This window comes from Tamandua tetradactyla, chromosome 14 (assembly GCF_023851605.1).
Source record: "Tamandua tetradactyla isolate mTamTet1 chromosome 14, mTamTet1.pri, whole genome shotgun sequence".
NCBI lineage: Eukaryota > Metazoa > Chordata > Mammalia > Pilosa > Myrmecophagidae > Tamandua > Tamandua tetradactyla.
Window position 1 is genome coordinate 36,783,542 of NC_135340.1, and position 24,001 is coordinate 36,807,542.

The 24,001-nt window shown below is 38.0% G+C and overlaps 1 protein-coding gene, 1 long non-coding RNA gene and 1 pseudogene across 3 annotated transcripts in view; 1 reads left to right on the top strand and 2 right to left on the bottom strand.

Moving 5' to 3' along the window:
* Positions 1-23,667, top strand: part of LOC143655841 (uncharacterized) — a 97,367-nt gene extending 73,700 nt beyond the window's left edge. For both annotated transcript variants that reach the window (XR_013162286.1, XR_013162285.1), the window contains exon 4: positions 23,563-23,667. This is a non-coding gene — a long non-coding RNA (uncharacterized LOC143655841). The remainder of the gene's footprint in view (positions 1-23,562) is intronic.
* On the bottom strand, positions 5,054-5,733 carry LOC143656487 (LRP chaperone MESD pseudogene; annotated as a pseudogene).
* Positions 18,151-19,083, bottom strand: LOC143654929 (olfactory receptor 11G2-like). Its single transcript, XM_077126548.1, has one exon. The coding sequence runs from the start codon at positions 19,081-19,083 to the stop codon at positions 18,151-18,153; it is 933 nt and encodes a 310-aa protein (XP_076982663.1).
* Positions 23,668-24,001: the final 334 nt, after the last annotated feature.

The following is a 24,001-nucleotide window of genomic DNA, read 5'->3' on the forward strand; positions in this document are numbered from 1 at the left end:
ATTTTTGAGTTTTTGTATCTAGTCCTGTTGCACAGTCTGTATCCCTTCAGCTCCAATTACCCGTTATCTTACTCTGTTTCTAACTCCTGCTGGTCTCTGTTACCAATGATATATTCCAAGCTGATTCTCGAATGTCGGTTCACATCAGTGGGACCTTACAGTATTTGTCCTTTAGTTTTGGGCTAGACTCACTCAGCATAATGTTCTCTAGGTCCATCCATGTTATTACATGCTTCATAAGTTTAGTCTGTCTTAAAACTGCATAATATTCCATCGTAGGTATATGCCACAGTTTGTTTAGCCACTTGTCTGTTGATGAACATTTTGGCTGTTTCCATCTCTTTGCAATTGTAGATAATGCTGCTATAAACACTGGTGTGCAAATGTCTGTCTGTGTCTTTGCCCTTAAGTCCCTTGAGTAGATACCTAGCAGTGGTATTGCTGGGTCGTAATCCATTCTGCCATTCTATGTCTTTTGATTGGGAAATTCAGTCCATTAACTTTTAGTGTTATTACTGTTTGGATAATATTTTCCTCTACCATTTTGGCTTTTGTATTATAGATATCATATCTGATTTTCCTTCTTTCTACACTTTACTCCATACCTCTCTCTTCTGTCTTTTCGTATCTGACTCTAGTGCTCCCTTTAGTATTTCTTGCAGAGCTGGTCTCTTGGTCACAAATTCTCTCAGTGACTTTTTGTCTATAAATGTTTTAATTTCTCCTTCATTTTTGAAGGACAATTTTGCTGGATATAGGAGTCTTGGTTGGCAGTTTTTCTCTTTTAGTAATTTAAATATATCATCCCACTGTCTTCTAGCTTCCATGGTTTCTGCTGAGAAATCTACACATAGTCTTATTGGGTTTCCCTTGTATGTGACAGATTGTTTTTCTCTTGCTGCTTTCAAGATCCTCTCTTTCTCTTTGACCTCTGACATTCTAACTAGTAAGTGTCTTGGAGAACGCCTATTTGGGTCTATTCTCTTTGGGGTGCGCTGCACTTCTTGGATCTGCAAATCTAGGTCTTTCATAAGAGTTGGGAAATTTTCAGTGATAATTTCTTCCATTAGTTTTTCTCCTCCTTTTCCCTTCTCTTCTCCTTCTGGGACACCCACAACACGTATATTTGTGCGCTTCATATTGTCATTCAGTTCCCTGATCCCCTGCTCAAGTTTTTCCATTCTTTTCCCTATAGTTTCTGTTTCTTTTTGGAATTCAGATGTTCCATCCTCCAGTTCACTAATTGTAGCTTCTGTCTCTTTAGATCTACCATTGTAGGTATCCATTGTTTTTTCCATTTTTTCTTCTTTGTCCTTCACTCCCATAAGTTCTGTGATTTGTTTTTTCAGATTTTCTATTTCTTCTTTTTGTTCAGCCCATGTCTTCTTCATGTCCTCCCTCAATTTATTGATTTGGTTTTTGAAGAGTTTTTCCATTTCTGTTCGTATATTCAGCATTAGTTGTCTCAGCTCCTGTATCTCATTTGAACTATTGGTTTGTTCCTTTGACTGGGCCATATCTTCAATTTTCCGAGCGTCATCCATTATTTTCTGCTGGTGTCTGGGCATTTGATCAGATTTCCCTGGGTGTGGGACCCAGCTGGTTGAAAGCTTTTTCTGTGAAATCTCTGGGCTCTGTTTTTCTTTTCCTGCCCAGTAGGTGGCGCTCGTGGCGCTCGTCTGTCTGCACGGCAGTCAGCCCGGGAAACCGCGCGTGGAGGCGGGGGTCGCTGGCCGCTGCGGCTTGGGAGAGTGCCGGTCCTAATTGCCCAGCTGGCCTGAAACGCCAAGCGTGACGGGAGGGCCCCGCTATCCAACGTTCCCAGTCAGACCGGGGAGCCACGTGCACGGAGGGGACCCCAGTCGCCAGCAGCCCCGGCCGGGAAAATGCGCGCCCCTCGGGTATCTCACCGCAGCAGATTCTCCCTGCCTGTTCAGCTGTTCCAGAATGGGGTACGCTGTCTTTTTGGTCTCTGTCGTGACTCCGGGAGCTGTTTCGTATTGTTTCTGTTTCTTTAGTTGCTTTTCTGGAGGAGGAACTAAGACCTGCGCGTCTTACTAAGCCCCCATCTTCTCCAGAAGTCTAGGACAACATTCTCAAGGAGTCTTTCTCCTTCACCAGCCCAATGTTTGAGAACTTTGGAGAGTAAAGTTTCCAGGTGTCCCCAGGATGTTTCTCCCTGGGAAATGTCTAAATCCATGCTCCTGAAGAGTCTGTCCAACCTCAGTGAAGTATAGGATAATGCTCCCAGGAATACCTTCATGCTCTAGTTTTCTGTTTTCTGAGGGCTAAAATTGAGCTTGCTTTAGAAGAATGGGAGTGTCATATTCAGTCACAATGGGTCTTAATAGAGTAAAGGATTATGGTCTGGAGTAGACACTTCTCTTGGAAAGTATTCCATTTCTGTGAGCATAGGCCAGAGGTGAATCTAGGATGGCAAAAATAATACCTTGCTTTGTACAAGAATTTTTAGTCAAGAATGTTGCATTGCAGAAGATGAAATGGTTCAGAAGGCATTTAAAGCCAGGCAGAGGAAAAAAAAAACAACACTCAAAATACACTGGAAAATGAGAAAGTATAGCCCTCCAGTTAGACTTTCAATTATAATGCTGTCCTATAGTTAGACTTGTTCTGGAAAGACGGGGGAAATTGCCAAAGATTCCCTATGCCCAGATGTTTATGACGTGTTATCAAGACAAGGGTCAGAGAGGGATTTGATGGTTGTGACATGCTGATGTCTCAATTTCCAATAAAGAAGACCTTCTGGATGGTCCCCATTTTTAAGAATTGTTTCCTAAAAATCAGGAGAAAATGTACCACCAAGTTATTTAATTAACTCATGGAGGGGAGAGGATCTTTCTCAAGGACATGAAAAGAGAGTCTCCAGATTTCTAGAGGGAAGAGTGAAGGTGAGCTAGAGGTGTCCTTCAAAGGGGAGGAAAAGAGAGAGCATGGGGAAGGCTTAGAGAAATGAGGGGAGAGATAGAGAGAAACGTGGGTAGACAGAAGCTGTATTTGGTGTTCAGTGGACTCCTACATGACACCGACAGACCCCATTTAGGTCTCAAGGGCCACTCTGAGTCTCCTTGTTTGTACTATTGCCACCTCTAGGGAGGGAACTGGAGAACTGAGAGCAGATAGAGATTATGTCATGGGCGAGTTTTGGTCTGAGTCCCCCTATTCCTTCCCACAGAAGCCAGTGGGAAGAAAAGTGAAAGCATACAGCCCAGTCTTGGGTCAATAGCCATGACTCACCAGTCTGAATGATTGGCGAGCAGAAGTGCCTCCTGGTTAGCTCGCCAAAAGATTTTACTGGATATGTGTTTCTAGATTCTTGGCTATGCCATGAGAAAGAATTCAAGGGTATGGCACAGATCAAGCAAGCAGACAAGATGTTTGTTCAAAACAGATGCAGGAAGAATATGCAGAAGCTCTTGCAAGGGGGGAAGCATCCAACATTGTGGGATTTTTTTTTTTAGTTGAAAAAGTGTTTTTATCAGTATTTGAAACTGAAAATGCCCAATGACAGACAGAGCTTGTTTCAGACCTGGCTGATACACCCAGAAGCTGGGCTCTTTCTCCCTGCTTCTCACTTTTGGGGATGACTCCTCTCTCAGACAGCTATCTTCTTGAGGGGGCAAGAGACACATATCCTCCTTAATTCCAACTGCATGAGAAACAAAGAACAACTCTATCTAGGGCAGCTCCAGCAAAATCCTCTCATACTTAACCGCCTGTACCCAGATTTCAGAATGCTTTTTCCCTGTAGTGGGAGAGGCCTGGAGGTTGGGGGAGCTACAGGACAAATATCCATCCAAAGCACAGAACTGAGAAAGGTGAGGGTGTGGTTCATGAAAGGGAAATCTTAGCAGTTACTGAAATAGGAGGACACAAATGCTACAAGACCAGAACAAATACATATCACTATAAGCTGGGAATGTGCTTTTCTTCTTAAGGAATAGTTAACAGAGCCTTCCACTGGGACAAGGGAGTAAGGACAGAGTCGGCATATATTTTTCATTTTGTACCATTCTTTATCATTAAAACTGTTTACCAATGTACATGTGCTATTTTTTTTTTAAAAATCACAATTGGAATTTTTTCAAATAATTTTAATTCTTAAAAATGATACCTGTATATAATTCCATAACCCTTATTCTGAGTTGGCTTCAACATGTGAACAGCAAAATCGGACATTAACAAGTAGCATATTACATCAGTTTCAAACAAAACACCACAGATTTAGCACTTTTTCAAACACGAATATTTAGAAATAAATGAGGCTATCCAGCTCTCAGTTGCACACTGTAAAAGACTGCTGAGTCCATATTCCCACACTTTAAAATTGTCACGTTAATTGGAATATGAACCCCTAACACTGGCATTCCTTTTTTCTAATTGAGGAAACAAAACAGAACCAACATCTGAACTTTGCAGACCACAGAAAATCTTCCAAATGTCAAGATTTCACTTTGACGAGAGGAATCCAAGTCAAAGAAATATGAAGTTAATACTAAGGATTTCCAAGTTGTATTATTTTCTGTTCTCTGCATCTTCTGCATAGATATTAGATCTATACTTCTTGGCTTTCTGATTGTATATTTAGGCTTTAGAGCTCCCTGAAGCGCTCCCACAGCGTATTCTAATTTTACCTCTAGACATGCTTTGTATGTAATATAGTACTGACAATGATGTCTTAACTCTATTAAATTAAGCATTAAAGGCTTGTCTGATTAGAATCTGGTATCCTTAAAAAAAAAAAAGCATCAACCCAGCAGGCCATGCAACCACAGCAGGTGCAGTGAAGAGGGGGCTAGTCCCAGTATCCTGTTCACAGGATGAAAAGTCCACAGAAGAACCAGTAACTCACCAAATTTAAACGGGAAAAACAACACAGTAGAGTTTCCAGTTAAGGTGATGTTACAGTACATACTAATTTGTCATTGTCCAATATTAATTAGAAAATCTCTGTCATCTGTCTTGAAGCCTCTTAAATGTTAGTTCTTATTTTAACCACAAAACTGGTGATGGGACAGACCCTTTCTAGAAGGAACTAGAACTTCATGCAACAAGCGGCTTCTCGTGCCAGTCCCGCCCCCACGAGCCCTCGCAGAGCTTTCTGTGTCCTGACTGTCCTCTGCCAGGCACCACGGTTGCCCCATTTTAGGCTGCTTTCATTCCCAGCTCGGTTATTTTGCTTTGAAGCCTGAGATTTAGGATTTCCCTCCTTCTTCATTTTGCTTTTCTCTTGCTTCGTTTTATTTTTCTCTTGTCTTCCTCCTCCTCTGCCAGGGTGTGCCTGTTTCTCCAGAGATACTTCAGCACACCTGTCTTGACTGCCCCCAAAGTCTCTGCTCTCCCAGGTATAGCTCCCATCAGGGAAACATGCAGATAGGGCGGTCTGACCCCACAGTAAACCTCTGCACGCCATGGTTGGCATTGAAAAGACTTCCCTGCCAAAGGCTGATGATTTCTTCTCTCTCCTTTTCGGTGCGTCTTCCTGACGACAGTAACAAGCATCATGAGAGTCTTCCTTTCTTCCAGTACGCTCTCGGGCTGGCCTGCACCATTCTGAGAGGCCAGTCGGCACTGAGGGTCCTTGTGCGGTGGAGGATCTCCTTCCACGTAATCATCTTTCTCCCGACGTTCCAAGTGTCTCGCCATGTCCGCATCATTATAATCGCGAAAATCCTTTTTCTTCTTCTGGAGGGATGGAGGAACCTCACCCCGCATCCCCGCCCGGCCCTCACCGCATGGGTTGAAGGCGGCGGCGGCAGCGGAGGTCAGCAGCACAAAGCACAACCACCAGGGTTTTTCTGTTTCTTTTGTAACTTTTTACTAGCTATTTTAATGCTCTCCCCTTCTTCTTCCTTTGTTGATGCCTAGTGGTCATAGATAACTCACTCAGGTGCCAAGGGCTGTAAAATCCAGGGGCTGTAAAATCCAGGGGCTGTTTACCGCTATTTCCCTCATGGACATCTCCTCTTTGTGGCTGACTGCCCTCCAGATTTTGCCCTTTGGTCATTAGCCAGCCCCACCCTGATTCTAACCCTGCATTACCAACACTCCGCTCACCCTTAGGAATGGGGTCCTTGCTGATTGGACAGTGATTGTGCCATAATGATTGTGCCATAATAATACTTTGAATATCATCAGCACATTCATTAAAAACGATGATATAGATTTTGGGTTACCAATGTGATTTTTCTAACCTATATTTTGTTTAAGCCCTTGAAGTGATTTTTAATTTCTTGACTCGAAAAGTTTAGTTGGAATCATTGGACTGGTATGTTTGCATTCCAGGAATAAATAGTCCTACCTCATGGAAATATAGGTTTTTTAATTCATTAAGTTGTAATATCATCCACGTAAATGACCCTGTTCTTTCCCTAGATGATTTTACTCATTCTTCAGCCCCTAACTTAAGCATTACTTTCTCAGGAAGTCTTCCCAAGTATGAAGATTAGGACTGAGTCGAACACTCTGCCTATTGAATTGTGTTAGAGCTTTATGCACTTTTCCTTTACCACACTTATTAAAGTTTTAATTTCACATTTATTTATATAGCTATTTTATTTATAATTTATTATTTACACCAGAAGACAAGCTCTACAATATCACTGTAGCCCAATTTATAGCACATGGTATGGCATATAGCAGGCATTCAACAAATTCCTATTGAATATACGAATAAATGAAAGTGTTAAAGAAGTCTACCAATTTACATTTACAATACTTCTGTTTTGTCTCAAATATTAAATATTTGTGAGGGTATTGAGAAATGGGGACTCGTGCATTAGGCCAAGAGGGAATAGTTGCAATCACAATGCATATCAATACAAATTTGGCAATATCTAATACATATGATGATTTAATATCTAATTAACCCCATAATTTCAACTCTTGATGTATATCATTGGAAAGTCTTCCTATGTACAAGTGAACATATAGTACAATAATGTTCATTGGCAGTATTGTTTGTAGAAGTATTTAAAAAAACACAGAACTAAGAACTTAGTAACTAGAGCAATGAAAAAAACTTTGAGTGACTGGAAATGATCTGAATGTTCAACAGCTAAAAAATGGAGGAATAAGCATGGTACAGTCATCTGACAAATATACATTTCTTAAATGAATAAGAACTACATATATAAGCATAGCTATTTTCAAGAAAATGTTGCAAATATGCAAATGTATAATAGCTATCTTTCATATGCATGTGTTGTAATATTACTACATAATGCACATACATTAGCAAAAGAAATTATTGTTTTATCTTTTTTTTTAATATACTGATGTCTATCCTCATTTTCCAGGGTACAATGATAAATACACAAACTGGTTGGCTTGAACAATTTAGAAGGCTAGAAGTCCACTGTCAAGGTATTGCCAGGCTATGCTTTCTTCTGGAGAAAGGAGAAAATTTGGTTGCTGTCTTGCCAGAAATTCTTGGGGTTACTTGGTTTGAAGATTTGTCTCTACTTCTGGTACATGGAGATCTCTGTTTCAGTCTCTGGATTCTCCTAACTGACTATATACAAATTTCCTCTGCTTGTGTGGTCTTCAGCCATCTTTGAGTGAGTCTACTCTCATTTAATTGGCTTTGAACGTCTTATTTACAAATGAGTTCCTATCTACAGTACTAGAGTTTAGGACTTGAACATATCTTTATTGTGGGCATAATTCAATCCATAACAGTTTGTACATTATCTTGTACTACACTGGAAATTTTACAGTCAACCATTTTCAATCTCCATAATCATGGCCCTTCAGGAGGTAACTTAGTAAAGATATTATTTATCTGGCAGAATTTTTAAGATGTAGTTTTATTGAGTTATATCAACACAGAATAGAAGCCATCTGAGTACACAATCTCAGGTTCACAGTATCATCACATAGTTATGTATACAACCCAATGATCAAATTTAGAAGATTTTTATTAATCAGGAAAAGAAATACAATAAAAAAGAAAACCCTAATCATCCCATACTCTTTATGTCCCCCTATTATTGACATATAGTATTGGTATGGTACATTAGTTACTGCTTGTTCTAGTTTGCTAGCTGCCGGAATGCAATATAGCAGAAGGGGGAATTTAATGAGTTGCTAGTTTACAGTTCTAAGGCTGAGAAAATGTCCCAATTAAAACAAGTCTATAGCAATGTCCAATCAAAGGCATCCAGGGAAAGATACCTTGGTTCAAGAAGGCCGATGAAGTTCAGGGTTTCTCTTTCAAGTGAGAAGGCACATGGCAAACACAGTCAGGGCTTCACGCTCAGCTGGAAGGGCACATGGTGAACATGGCATCATCTGCTAGCTTTCTCTCCTGGCTTCCAGTTTCATGAAGCTCCCTGGGAGACGTTTTCCTTCTTCATTTCCAAAGGTTGATGGCTGGTGGACTCTCTGCTTTGTGGTGCTGCAGCATTCTCTGCTCTCTCTGAGTCTTTCATTCTCCAAAATATTTCCTCTTTTATAGGACTCCAATAAACCAATCAAGACCCACCCAAATGGGTGGAGACTTGTCGTCCCTTAATCCGGTTTAACAACCACTCTTGACTCACATCATCCAGGGAGATGATCTGATTACAGTTTCAAACACACAATATTGAATAGAGATTATTCTACCTTTATGAAATGATATCTTGATTAAAGTATGGCTTTTCCAGGGGGCATACTTCCTTTCAAACTGGCATATTGCTGATGAAAGAGCATTGTAATATTACTATTAACTATAGTCCATAGTCTGTAATGGACATTTACATTTTCTCCTTATAATCATCTATTATTAACTCCTTATAATAGTGTCATACATCTTATCTAGTTCATGAAAGAACTTATTAATATTTTACCATTAATCAAGGACATTATCCATGACAAGTTTTACTGTGTTATACATTCACATGCTTTAACCTCCAGCTTTCCTTCAGATGTCACACATGACTCTAAACTCCCTCTTTCCAGCACACTCACTCACCATTTTTCATCACTGTTAATTATTTTCACAATAACGTGCTACCTCTGTCCATTTCCATTGTTTAAGTTCACCTTAGTTAAATACTCTGCACATATTATGCAACTGCTTTCCAATCTTTAGCCTTATTCTATATCCTGGTTACCTATAGTGTAGATTTTATGCCTATGAGTATGCGTATAATTATATTACATGTTGTGTCTATTAATTTACATACTACAAGTATTACATATTATAATTGTTCATATCCGTCAAATCATGCAATATTTGTCCTTTTGTGTCTGTCCTATTTTACTTGATAAAGTATCCTCAAGTTTCATCCATGTTGTCACGTGCTTCAGAACTTCATTCCTCCTTACTGCTGAATACTATTCCATCATGTGTATATACTGCATTTTTTAATCCCCCCAAAATTAGATTTCTTTCCATCTTTTGGCAGTTGTGGATAATGCTGCTGTGAACATTGGTGTACCAATGTCTGTTTACATCCCTGCTTTCAGATTTTATGGGTATATTGAGAGAAATGAGATTGCTGTGTCTTATACTGAGCTTCTTGAGGAATCGCCAATCCATCCTTCACTGTGGCTGTACACTTTTAATTCTCACCAGCATTGAATATGTGTTCCAGTTTCTCTGCATCCTCTCCAACATTGTAGTTGCCTGTTTGTTTAATTAGTTGGCAGCATTTTATATGTGTTTAGTAGAATTCAGACAAGATCTACTTCTTAGCCTTATTTTGTGAGAGAAACATTCACAAAGATAATTCATAATAATCTCTCTCAATTCTGACCCTTACCTATTATATGGAGATATCTCCAAGGCTTTCAGTTTTAAAAACTGTCTCCCCTGACATTGCCAATAAGCTGTGACTAGACCTTGCTACTCATAGTGCTGTCAATTTCGGTACCACCTGGAAATTATTAGAAGTTCAGAATCTCAGGCCCCAACTGCACCTCTTGATTCAGAATCTGTACATTGAAAAGATCCACAAGTGATTCATATGCATATTATCAGTTTGTATTTTTCAAGTCTCTAGAATAGGCAGTTGGTACTTGATTCTGACAGGAGTCTGAGAAACTAAGGCATTTACACCATGGCTCCCTCCACCATTAGTTGATGTTTGTCACTGGAAATATCATTCCCCATTTATTCTGGCTGCATCTGTCTAGCCAATTGGGCCTCATAGGCTTTGGACAAATACTCAAGGCAGAAAGTGAGAAGACCAATGGAGCTCTGGAGGCTGAACATTATCACAATGAGTCCAAGATTGCAACTGTCCAGGAAGCTACAATTGAAAGTAGAGATAAGCTGAATGGGTGTATTGTAGGACATCAAATGCTTTTGCTACAGTCCCCTATTTGCACAACTTAGATCCACTCGTTCCCTGTATTATGTCCTTTCTGTTTCTGAGTCCTCAATGTATTGAAACCTATAATCTATAAAAATGACTTAACAAAGAGCCATCACAGATATTTATCATCTCCACCCTCCATCACTCCTTCTAGGTTTAAGTGAATCAGATTGTGTAGATAGCCTGTCACCTGGGCACTTAGACCTTCAGCTATGAAGATTATGAATGCTGGGTTGCCTTGTCCTTGTCAGGTTGTGCATACTGAATTTTCTGATTCAATGCTATAACTGGGCATGAAAGTACTAGAATGGTCTCTTCTGAGACCTCTTCAGTTCAGACAATGTACTGATTGTCCTCATTGTGTAGCAGCAATGATAATTAGAGTAGATGACACTGACCAGCATAGTGACTTCTTTGCCTGTTTTTTTGCCAGCAAGATAATTTCCAAAGGAAGTAGCCATAGCTTCAATTTCAATAACTCATTCTGGATCCCTTGGTAGAAGTTTCCCTCTCCCATCTTGTTAACCATGATTTAACCAGCAGGCAATAATGTCACAGGGCTTCAAGAACAGGTTTTGTAAATGGATCACTGGGAATTAAGGGGAGGGGAGTAAAACTTCAACTTCTTGCTTGGCAGACTTTTGTATTTTGGTTACTGGGGGTAGAGTCCCCCTTTTTGGCTGGTGATTAAATATGTATACATACTCACACATGGTGGAGAACAAAGACCAGAATTGTCAGGCTATCATCCCCGCACTAATGTCATTGCTTACCAGAGTATTTCTTGGCAGCCTCCTCTTCCTCCACTCCTTCCATGAGGTATTTTACAATGTCAGAAGAAATTTTGTCACACCTGGTGGCACTGATACTATTATCTAGTGGATAGAGGCCAAGGATACTACTAAACCTACTACATTGAACAGGACAGCTCCACATGCAGACCATTATGCATCCCAAAATATCAGCAACGCTGAGGTTGTGAAGAATTGGCTAGCTTTTTAATGCTAATTGTTTTAGATATACTCACACACTACTATATAATCTAACGTATATAATCAGTGACTTACAGTATCATATCTCAGTTGTGTATTTATCACCACAATACAATTTTAGAATTTTTCATTTCTTTAAAAAGAAAAATAAAAAATAAACATAAAAAAGAAAACCTATAACACCACATACCCCTTCTACCCCTACTATGGTTGACCCCTAGTATTGGTGTAGTTCATTTGATACTGTTGATGAAAGAATATTTATTACTGTTAACTATATTCTGTAGATTGCAGTAGGTTCATTTTCCCCCTTATACCACTCTACTATTATGTGGTAGACATATATATATATGACAAGACATATGTCATATATATGACAAGATATATGTCATATATCTTGTTCATGAAAGAATTTATTTATTGGGCTTGTTTGAAAGGATGTCTGCCCCCTAGAAAAGCCATGCTTTAATCAAAATACCATTTCATAAAGGAAGGATAATCCCTATTCAATACTGTATGTTTGAAACTGTAATCAGATCATCTCCCTGGATGATGTGATTTAGTCAAGAGTGGTTGTTAAACTGGATCAGATGATGACATGTCTCCACCCATTTGGGTGGGTCTTGATTGGTTTATTGGAGTCCTATAAAAGAGGAAACGTTTTGGAGAAAGAGATTCAGAGAGCAGAGCAGAACGACATAGCCATGAGAAGCAGAGTCCAACAGCCAGCGACCTTTGAAGATAAAGAAGGAAAATGCCTCCCAGGGAGCTTCATGAAACTGGAAGCCAGGAGAGAAAGTTAGCAGATGACTCCGTGTTTGCCATGTGCCTTTCAAGCTGAGAGAGAAACTCTGACTGTGTTTACCATGTGGCTTCTCACTTGAGAGAGAAACCCTGAACTTCATTGGCCTTCCTGAACCAAGGTATCTTTCCCTGGATGGATGCCTTTGATTGGACATTTCTATAGACTTGTTTTAATTGGGACATTTTCTCGGCCTTAGAACTGTAAACTAGCAACTTATTAAATTCCCCTTTTTAAAAGCAATTCCGTTTCTGGTATATCACATTCCAGCGGCTATCAAACTAGAACATTTATATTTATAGAATTAATCACAGACATCACCCAATACAGAGTTCATTGTGTTCATCATTCCCACATTTTACCTTCCAGCTTTCCTCCTGATGTCTTACATTACTTTTGAAGACCCCTTCCAACCACATTCACAGACTGTTCAGCAGTATTACTGATAGTGCCAATAATTTGCTACTGTTGTATGTATCCTATTAAAAACATTTGTATCCTACCCAGTTTAAAATTTCTTTACCTATTAAGCAACTGCTCCTCATTCTCTTGTCTCATTCTATCTCTTGATAGAACAATATTCTAGATTTTAAGACTATGAGTTTATATATTTTAATTAGTACATTTTACTGAAATTACACAATATTGGTCTTTTTTTTTGTTTGGCTTATTTCATTCAGTATCATGTCCTCAAGTTTCATCAATGTTACTGTGTGCTTCAGGAATTCGTTCCCTTTTACTATTGAGTAGTATTGTATGTATATACCACATTTTGTTTATTCATTCATTGGTTGATGGACACTTGTGTTGTTTTCATTTTTTGGCAATTATGAACAATATCTCTGTGAACGTTGGTGTGCAAGTGTCCATTTACATCCCTGCTTTCAGATCATCTGGTTATATAATGAGTATTAGGATAGCCAGGTCCTAAGGCAGCTTTATATTTAGCTTTCTGAGGATCTTGTTGAGTTTTAGTAATACATTCAGAAAATGTTCTATCAAGTAGACTGCTTCCAGATGATGCAGTATAAGACAAGTCCAGTGAATGCTATGATCATGTGCCCATTGTTTTACTTTCTTTGGTTGGAATCCATATTAATAAATCAGGCATTCTATAATCATGAAGATATTGGCACAGGCAGGAGATCTGCAGGAAAAGAAGCTAACCCTATCTAGGAAAAACAATCTCGGAAGGGAAAAATCTTTGCAGCCTCCAGAATGAAAGGTTATTTTTAAAATGCATGTTCATTGAAATATATTCATACACTAGATAGTCCATCCAAAATATACAGTCAATGGCACACAATAGTATAGTGGGCATTCACCACAATCAATTTTAGAATCTGTTCACTTCTCCATGAAAGAAATAAAAATAAATTAAAAAGAACATTCAAAACATCCCATGTGCCATATCACTCCACATTATTTATTTATTTGTTTTATCTCTATTTTATTACTCAAATGCCTGTACACTGGATAAAGGTATGGCAGTCACAAGACTTCACAATCACATGGTCAGACAATGTGCTGTTTGAAACTGTTGCGAACCCCAGAGAAACAATGTCATTTAATCCTGATTCAATATTGTAGGGTGGAAACCTTGGATTAGATTGTTTCCATGGAAACTGACTCACTCAATTGTGAGTGTGGCTTTTGATTAGATTACTCCATCAAGATTTGACTTGCCATATAATCGGTGTGGCCTTTTGATTACATTGACATGTGACTCTGTCCCTTCAAGGTGGGTCTTGATTAGTTTACTGGAGTCCTTTAAAAGAAGAGACATTTTGGAGAAAACATCACTGCTGGAGAGCCTATAGAGAGAACATTTGCCTAGACATGGCACTTTGGAGTTGTACAGACCAGCAGATGCAGCCATGTGCCTTCCCATGAGATGCTAAGCAAGCCAGAACCCAGATTTGTGTCCTGTGGGAGCTAAATGAAGGTTCACAGGCACTTAGAGAGGAAAACTGGCATCAGGAGCTGAATGGAACAGGACCAGGAACAAGGACCAGCAAATGCCAGCACCATGCCTTCCCATATGACAGACATCGGCTTTTCTTGAGTTAAGGTATCTTTCTCTGGATTCCTTAATTGGGACATTTTTGTGACCTTAGAACCATAAACTTACACCTTAATAAATTCCTTTTTTTAAATCCATTCTATTAATCCAGCAGTATTTAGCAAACCAATACACCGGATAAAAGCTATGTGGTTATACCCTCATCATCAGGAGTCCAATCTACTTGTGAAAACCTTGTGTCTGATGTTCCTTTTCTTCAGGGTATGGACAGATGAGTAAAAAAATAAGGATAAAAATAAATAATAGAGTAGATAAAAGGTAAAAAAATTGGGTAGATTGAAATACTGGTGGTCAATGAGAGGGAGGAGTAAGTGGAATAGAGTAAATGAGTTTTTTTCTGTTTTTCTTTGTCTGGGGTGATGTAAATGTTCTCAAAATAAACATGTTGACAAATACACAACTGTGTGATGGTATTTTGAGGCATTGATTGTATAATATGGTTGGACTGTATGTGTGTGAAAAGATATCTCAATGAAAATATTTAAAAAATGAAGAAACCAGTCTACTGGATTACAGTTCAACAGTTTTCCTTCTAACAATTATAATACTCTAGAAACTAAAAAGGAATATCTATATAATGTGTAAGACTAACCTCTAGGGTGACCACTTGACTCTATTTGCAATCTCGAAGCCACTGAAACTTTATTTTGTTTCAATTCTTTCCCTCCTTTTGGTCAGGAAGGTATTCTCAATCCCATGATGCCAGGGTCCAGGCTCATCCTTGGGAGTCATGTCCCAATTGCCAGGTAGACTTATACCCCTGGGTGTCATGTCCCACATAGCAGGGAGGTTTGTGAGTTTATTTGTAGTGTTCACTGAGAGTGAGAGGGCATATCCTAGAAACAAAAAAGGTTCTCTGGGGTTGATTCTTAGGCATAATTAAAAGTAGGCTTAGCATCTCCTTTCCAGGAATATGTTTCATAAGGGCAGGCCCAAGATCAAGGGCTTGACCTATTAAATTGCAGGTTCTTAATGCTTGTGAGAATACTAGGAGTTCCCCATGTGGGGAAGTTTAATAGTTCCCCATTTTCTGCAGTCCCTTAAGGGAACATTGCAAATATTTTTTATATTCTACTCAAAATACGGTGAGATGTCTCAGGGTCTATTACATTAATGTGTACAAAATAACAAGATCGCCTTCCCTATTCTAGGTTTCTACAGTTATGCTCTATAAAGAAACTAACCATACAGGTTAAATTAGGTACTGTGCTACAGATAATACAAATTTTGTACCAAATAAACAGCACTTCCTTTGGTTTCACACAGAAGATGAAGTTTTAAACTACAGTCAATATCATTCCAATTCTGTATTCTAGTTTACCTTAGTCCTAACCTAGTCTGCTTCATTCATATCTCTAATTGAAGTCTCCTTTTCAGCTTCTTTAATATTTGCTGTATAGAGTAATGCTGACTTTCAGAGCTATAGAACTTTAAGTCTGAATCTCAGTTATACACATATTTGTTATACACATATAAACAAAGTGCAAAGGAACTACCAGGTTACACACAAAGAGATAAAAATCTCAGAATTTAGACATAACCACTACAATTCAGGAATAGATGTGACTGCTATAGTAACTTACAATCTAGGAATGTTTAAAATAAGGCTTGCTGAACACAGAATGAAATAATTTTGATGTAACTAACTTACTACCAGTTACTGGTTGGTTTTAAAGAGTGATGCCAATTTGAGTGGTTAACATTTTTCTCTGCTGCTGGAAAGATGGCAAAAAAGAGCAGCAGTGGCACTATCAAGCTTGGTAAGAAAATGCTCATTTCTTGTGGCTCATGTACAGCTTCCAACTCTACCACTCTCTGTAGGCACTTTGTGGAAGTACTGTGGTGAATGAGATCTACTGGAAGACTCATTCTTTATACCTGAGTGTTGAGTGCACCCAATATGGGGCATAGTTTTAAGGGCATTGCTCTGAGAAACAAAAATCTGCATCCTTTGTGTCACTCTCATTGGTCTATTGTCATGCTTGCTCCTCAAAGATCCTCGTTTCAGATTTTCCTATCTGGTTCTTTCTGTGCCTCAGACCAATCAATGAAGCCTAGGCAGTACCTTTAGTCATCCTTTAGTCTTATCTTGTTTAGAGGGCCGTTAACTCCACTATGCAAATTGACAACTAAATGCAATACTCGCAGCTCTTCGCAGTACAGGGATTTCCTCCATCTTTACACTCTAAGGCCTCACTTCCAGGGGTGGTAGAGTAGCAGCAGTCCATTTTTGCTTTGCACCAATGCCTTCAGACAACATGCTTGTAAGGAAAGCCTGAGGATTTTCTGCTCTGTCAGTTGCTTTTGTGAAACCTTTTCACTTCCCACCCTGAACCCACAGGAATTGTCTAAGGAAAGTAAGTTAGTGCAGTAGAGATAGTTCTGTGTCTTTTGGATTTGTTTTTTTATTTTTATTTTTATTTTTTTTTTACATGGGCAGGCACCAGGAATCGAACCCGGGTCCTCGGGCATGGCAGGCAAGCACTCTTACCTGCTGAGCCACCGTGGCCGGCCCAATTTGTTTCTTAATATACCAAATAATTAGAATTCATTCTATCAAGTGACAATAACCTTAATATGGGCCAGAATTTAAGGTGGATATCAATAGTTTGACTAATAAATAACTTACACTATTACAGATACTGTATACCTCCTAACAGTCAACAAGCTATTTTATTAAGCATCACTAATTCTTATTCTTTATACACATATAATTTAAGACAAATGAATGGAACTTAATTTACTAAGCCCAACTAAAGAAAATTGTGTTAAAATTCTCAGTACTTTGAAGTCAGTATTAAAATTTTCAGCACTTTTCATCTATCACTGTGGATGGTTTGGATAAAATTCCAACTTGTTTGTACTTTATTCCCATATTGTCATTTTTCAGGCACTTGTTCAGGTATTCAATTTATATTTCCTGAGTGGAGTCGAATAAGGAAGACTACAGCTTTTCCAGAACTCATAGAAATCTTGCCTTTCAATCCCGGAAACTATTCTCAACCCTGGTTTTTTATGAAAGGAAATACAATTGATGTTGCACTTCACAATGTGAAACAAGTGACTTCTCAAAGGCTATTAACTAAAATTTATAAATTGCATTGTATATTTATTCCTTTACATTAGGCTTTGGATATTTATGTTTGAAAACAAGCAGCCCTAGAAGAAAATAAAAATCAAAAGGATGGAAACGATGTAAAAATGTCTTATTAAAGAATTTTAAGAATGTTTAAGGAAGTAGTTAAGTAAGTCATGCAGTGCTAATGCTAAACCCAATATTGAAGCATACAATGACCTGGTTTTCAGCAAAACATGCAAAGTCTTAAAAAATGCTGGTTCTTTTTATTTAGCTTTGTCTTAATTATATTCTAGGTAACTAATTCACTTTAAATTCCTATCTTTATTTTGTGATTTCTATGAAAAATCACTTCTTAGGCAGTTATGGCTGTTAGTTTGTTGTTCCTTGAAGATCATTAAAAACCACTATTTTTCCATGGAGGTGGCAGGATGAGAATGCTCTGGCAAGGTGGAATTCTTTCAAACTTGAGTCCTCTTTTTTCAGTCAATATTTCCCAGTGGAGACTTACTGGCTTATAGTGTTAATCCCCAAAGCAATCTATGGTTTCTGTTATATGAGTATAAGTTGCTATATAGCTCAAAATATAAAATAGACTTCTGGCTTCTTTTTTATCAGGAAATGAATTATATAGAGAGGGACTGATTTATCTTAAGACACATGTCACTTATTTGATATAACTTCAACACAAAACTATTTCACATGTAATATATTATTAAATAAGACCAGAGCACCATGTGGTGAGTGGTGTTTAGAATGCTAATGCATTCTGTTATAATAAGGATAACAATAATAATAATCACCCATATCTTCTTAGGATAAGTTACACCTAAGAGATGGAGTTTGGTGTTCATTTACATTTTGTGAGTGTCTTGTTAAGTCCAGATGATTTTCCTCAAAGCAGCTTTCATCTCCTTGTTCCTAAGGCTATAAATTAGAGGATTACAGAGTGGCGTTACCACAGAATAAAACAAGGTGACAATTTTTTGTATTTTTGCTGGGTGTCCTGATCCAGGGCTAACATACATTACCATAAGAGGGGCAAAAAACAGAACCACCACAGCCAGATGAGAAGCACAAGTGGAGAAAGCCTTGCGTTTGTTTGCAGCTGAGGGCATCCGTAGTACAGTCAGAATCACCAGTGCATAAGAGCAGATGATAAAGGCAAAAGTACTATTCATGAGGATTACATTGAAAATAGAGTAAATAAACTGGGTGGTGGCATCTATAGAACATGACAACATCATCAGAGGGACAGGATCACATAGGAAATGATTGATGATATTTGGGCCACAATAAGGCAACTGTGAAATGAGAACAACTGGGGTTATACAGAGGATGAAACCACTTGACCATCCAAAGATGACGAGGCCAGTGTATAGCTCTTTAGTCATGATGCGTGGATAATGCAGGGGACGGCAGATGGCCAGGCACCTGTCAAAAGCCATGATGCAAAGGTAGAAGGCCTCATCACACCCAAAAGAGAAGAAGAAATAGAACTGTGTGAAACAACCCACAAAGGAGATGGACTTGTTTGTGGAGAGGAAGTTGGCCAACATGTTAGGGACAGTGGTGGAGACATAACACATTTCCAGGAAAGAGAAATTCCCCAGGAGGATGTACATGGGGGTGTGAAGGCGCTGGTCCCACTGCACAGCACAGGCTATGGCTGCATTTCCCATCAGAGTCAGAGTGTAGGTTACTGAGAAGAGTCCGACGAAGAGGAACTGCATTTCTGGGCTTGAAGGAAAGCCCAGGAGAATAAAGTGGCTAACAGAGTTGGTAGTTTCTCTCCTGGATGCATTCATTAGCTTGGAAATAATGGAGATGACACTCGTTATTGAAATTTGATGCAGAATGATGTTTTTGTCCTGGAGCACCAAATTTCTTTACCATTTGTTTGGTAAAATCGTAAAAAATGAGGTTTCTGCTAACGTAACAACGTATGATTTCACAACTTGTTCCTGAAGAGTATTGTTTCATTATAATAAAATGCACATAAAAATAAAATAAAACACGTTAAGGCAAGCATTAAATAAGTTTAGGGCACTGTACTACACATAAGGATTCAAATGTTGTCATTGAGACTTCACTAATTTCTATTCATCTATATCTTCATCTGTTTACCATAATAGGATATTTTATGAACACTTCAGCCTATGAGAATGGTATTTCTAAGGAATTGTGTAAAGCTAATTTATTCTAATTAGTGAGAGTGGCAAAAATAAAGAGCAAGTCACATTAAGCCATTTTTCATTGTGATACAGAACACAGACAATGTTCCTTGTTTTCCCGTGGTATTACAAAGTGTTGATTAAAGGAACCTCTTTGGCTCCAAGATATATTGTTTTTATTGGACTATACCTAACATATCGACATATAGAAAATGCTTCCTCTATATCAAGTCAGCTGGATTCAGCTCTAGTAAATGGATTAAAGTTTTGATTCACTCCTATATGAATGTGTGAGCTGGATATGCCACAGTGAGTAACTGACCATAGGGAATGCCACTGAGCAAGTTACTGAACTGTTGAAGTGGGCTAGACTTGACCAATCTTGCTGTAAAAAAAAAAGTAAAGTAAATAAATGTTTTTAATTTGTGTGTAAGTTTCATTTTACTATTCTCATAGCTGTTTTCTATTCTTGGCATTTTTTCCCTCCCCTTTACACGTGAGAGGCACTTTAAAATACCCATCCTGGGTGTTTTCTATTGGAACAACCTTGAAGCATGGAATGTCTTGCTTCAATCACTCTTTGAACCTCCCCCTTAGTTTTTTGTTGTTGAATCATAGTTAACTTTTGGCCCCTAAAATAGAAAGACTCCCATTTTTATATTCTCGTTGCCTACGGGGCTATATAGACTGTATATCATGTCTGCATGCAACTTGTCATTCCAGCTTGTTTGTTGCCCATATCGATCACATCACAGAAGCTGGCACTGGAGGCTCAGCACCATCCTTTCTCAGATTATTAGAGGTTTTTGCTTGTTTTTGTTCTGTGGGACAAAAATTCTACAGTGATCTTCTATGATTGTGTAGGACAATTCATAAAAAGCTTACTTAGGATTTTTGTCCTGTTCAATTCTCTGATTTTTTCAGCTGAAGTTCTGTTTTCTGGTCTGGACACAGGGAGCTATGATGGTAGTGAAATTTGTCATCCTCAAACAATTTTAGAAATGAAAATAAAGTGCTTTTAAATTAAGAATATTTAAATTGCACTTATGTACAGATACATATTATAAAAATATAGATATAATTGAAGAGAGGAAGAATAAGAATGTTAATTGTAACCTAAGAGCTAATTAATATTAACTTTTCAAAAATACCCTTACCTGTGAAATGTTCACAAATTATTCTGCTGAATTCATTTTTGAAGAAAAATTCACTCAGTCACACAGGTCTTCATGGTTTTTCAATTCCTTTATAATTTGTCTGGTGATTTTTAAAGCTAATTTTAATTTCTTCTTTACACTGTCTTATGTCCTAGTTCCTCGCGACCTTCTCAGCTATTGCTATTATTTTCTCTGACAGTGGGACCCTAATCGTAGTTTATAAAATCCATATCAATACCACTTTGTTTGGGACTCTTTTTAAAGTATTTCTAGAGGATACTTACTGTATAATGTCACTGTTCAAGGCACATCTTATAAGTTCGACAAACAAAAAGCACACAGAAGAGGAAAGATTTTGTCATTGAATGAAATGTTATTTTACATCAAACCAAAGCACATTACATGAGTGATGCTGAGAGTAAGATATAGGTTGAGAAGATAATATATCAATGGATTCAGAGGTTTGCCATGTTTTCTGCATTGAAGAAGCAAAATAATATTTATAATAATTCCACCAACAATTTATCAGTTACACTTTCACATGAACTCCCCAGTCATTTTTGTAAATGTTACTCAATAATATTTGAAAAGAATGAGGAAACTAGATAGAAATATATGCCCAAGACTCAGGGAAAAAATAGAATTTACATTCAAGCTTCATTATATGCATTTTCTTCTTATCAAATATTTACATTGTCATGTTAAGAAGAAATCTTTTGCAGTAAATCCATTTATGAAGAAACTCCAGCATTTGTTGTATTATGATATGCAGTTTTAACTCATTCCTTGGATAAGTGCCAGGAAGGTTAGTTTGAGAGGGTAAATGCCATATTAACCCACACGGTGAGAAGCCTGTGCAGAACTGAAGAATTTGATGACCAAGTTCATCACCTGCCATGAGGTGCAAAGAGTGAATCTGAAAAGGTATTTTTTTCTCCCTAACTTTAAAGCTAAAATTTTTGGTAAAGATGAAAACTCAGATGTAGGTATTGTATATATTTATTTCCTTGCATCATGGTCTTTAGAGATTTGGAACTCTTTCCCTTGATAGTTTAATAAGTATTTGTTCAACAGATGAGATCCTTTTTTGAATTTTAGTTTTATAATGACATTCCAAGCCTTGCCATTCCCCCTTGCCATTCCCTGAGGGCAAGAGCACTTGTAGAACTGGATTTTTTACTTTCTCTTGTGCTTCTAGTAACCTGGCAGTGTCAAAGGTTTCTGAGGAATAATTGATTAGTAACAGAACTTCTCCTAAATGCTGCAATAGGAAGATCTACCATTAGATACCCTTTTTTATTTTTGAAATTACTATACATTGGCCATCAATTTAGTTCTCACTCTTGTTGTTTAAAGACATGTCAGTTGCACTTTTTTGAATGCCACTAAACCAATGGCATTTTAAGTGCAACAGTGATGTAGAGTTATTCAACAAACATTTATTGAATACTGAACAGACACTGGGGACAGAGTGGTAAAGATAGTGAAAAATTGCTGCCTAAAACATTTCAGTTTAATTGGTGGGGCAACAGCAGTGAAAAAAATTCAAAGTGAAAAGTTTTTTTTTTAATTTGAGAAAATTAAAGCCTGGAAATTTGAATGGGACATTGAATTTGGGGGCAGGCCCTGTAATTTTATTTTAAATATATTTTTGACGAATCTTCACATGCCTAAAGTCCATACATGGTGTACAGTCAATGACTCACAATATCATCACATGGTTGTATATTCATCACCATGATCATTTTTAGAACATTTACATCTCTCCAGGAAAAGAAAAAAAAAATCCATATATTCTATATCCCTTAACTTTCTCTCTCATTGACCACTAGTATTTCCATCTACCCCATTTATTTTACCCCCATTCCCCCTATTTATTTCTTTTTATCCATATTTTTCTTACTCATCTGTCCATATCCTGGATAAAAGGAGCATTGGACACAAGATTTTCACAATCACACAGTCACATTGTAAAAGCTATATTGTTATACAATTGTCTACAAGAGCAAGGCTACTGGAACACAGCTCAACACCAGGTATTTCCCTCCAGCCACTGCAATATATCATAAACTAAAATGGGGTATCTATAAAATGTATAAGAATAACCTCCAGGATTACCTCTCAACTCTATTTGAAATCTCTCAGGCACTGAAACTTTATTTTGTCTCATTTCTCTCTTCCCCCTTTTTGGTCAAGAAGGCTTTCTCAATCCCATGATGCCCAGTCCTGGCTCAGCCCTGGAGTGCTGTCCCATGTTGTCAGGCAGATTTACACCCCTGGGAGTTAAGTCTATGTTGGCAGGAGGGCAGCAAGTTCACCTGCCAGCTTGGCTTAGAAAGAGGGCCCTGTAATTTTTTTTTTTTATATTTGACATTTGCAGGCTCCAGGAATTGAACCTGGGTCTCCCGCTTGTCAGATGAGAATTCTACTGCAGAGCTACCCTTGCCCGGCCCCTGTAATTTTAAGTAGGGTTTTAAGGAAATCCTAATAGATATGTTAACATTTAAGTGAAGACTTGAAAAAGTGAAGGAACAAACAGTGAGTACTAGGAGAGTATTATTCCAGGCAGAAGGAATAGGTAATGCTAGGAACCAGAATGTATTTGATGTGTTGGATAAGGAGGCTAGTGTGCTGGAACTTGTTAAACTGGGATGATGGAGCCAGTTCTGTAATCTCCCAGCCCTAGTACTTCAATTCTTCTCTGTATAATTTGGAACTTAATAGTCTTCAGTTCAAATTTTGGATTTTGGAAGTTTTCTAGATTTCAGTCTTAATTGTTCACCAACGTAATCTATTAAAATTTAATTAGCATCTTCACGAAGTATTCTCCAAAATTGTTTTGATATCTCTGATTACAACCATATTGAGTCTCTGCTATATTTTGAATTGTTTGTAGTTTTAGTGATATACTGGAATGCTCTGTTTCACATAGATGTCTTATTTTTGTATTCCTCAGACATTTAAAAAATGCCCTGCTTCTAATGATGGGAAGCATCATGGTAGAAAGGAAGGGAATAACTCATCGCAAGGGCTTTTTCATAACTCTACATGAGACAGTGCTGTATTCTGTCCTTCTAACATGGATGCTTATTCACTGATTGTGATACAATAAATTTTTAAGGAACCAATGCATTGTAGTTCACTTTTCTGGATTCTTTCCTTCTACTCCATAGTGTTGATCTCAAGAGTATGCCCTGCTAAACCGTTTACATGCTAGTCTCTGTTTTAATGTCTGCTTCCTGGGGAACTTTACTCATGGTATGATATGCCCACATAAACCTTTAAGCATCTTTTTCCCTTCTGGTGGAGCAAATATTAATCCAGGCTTACCTTGTACTATTTGTACTCCAGCTGAAATCAGCCATTTTCCTAAAGATCTGGCTTTAGTTTTTTAC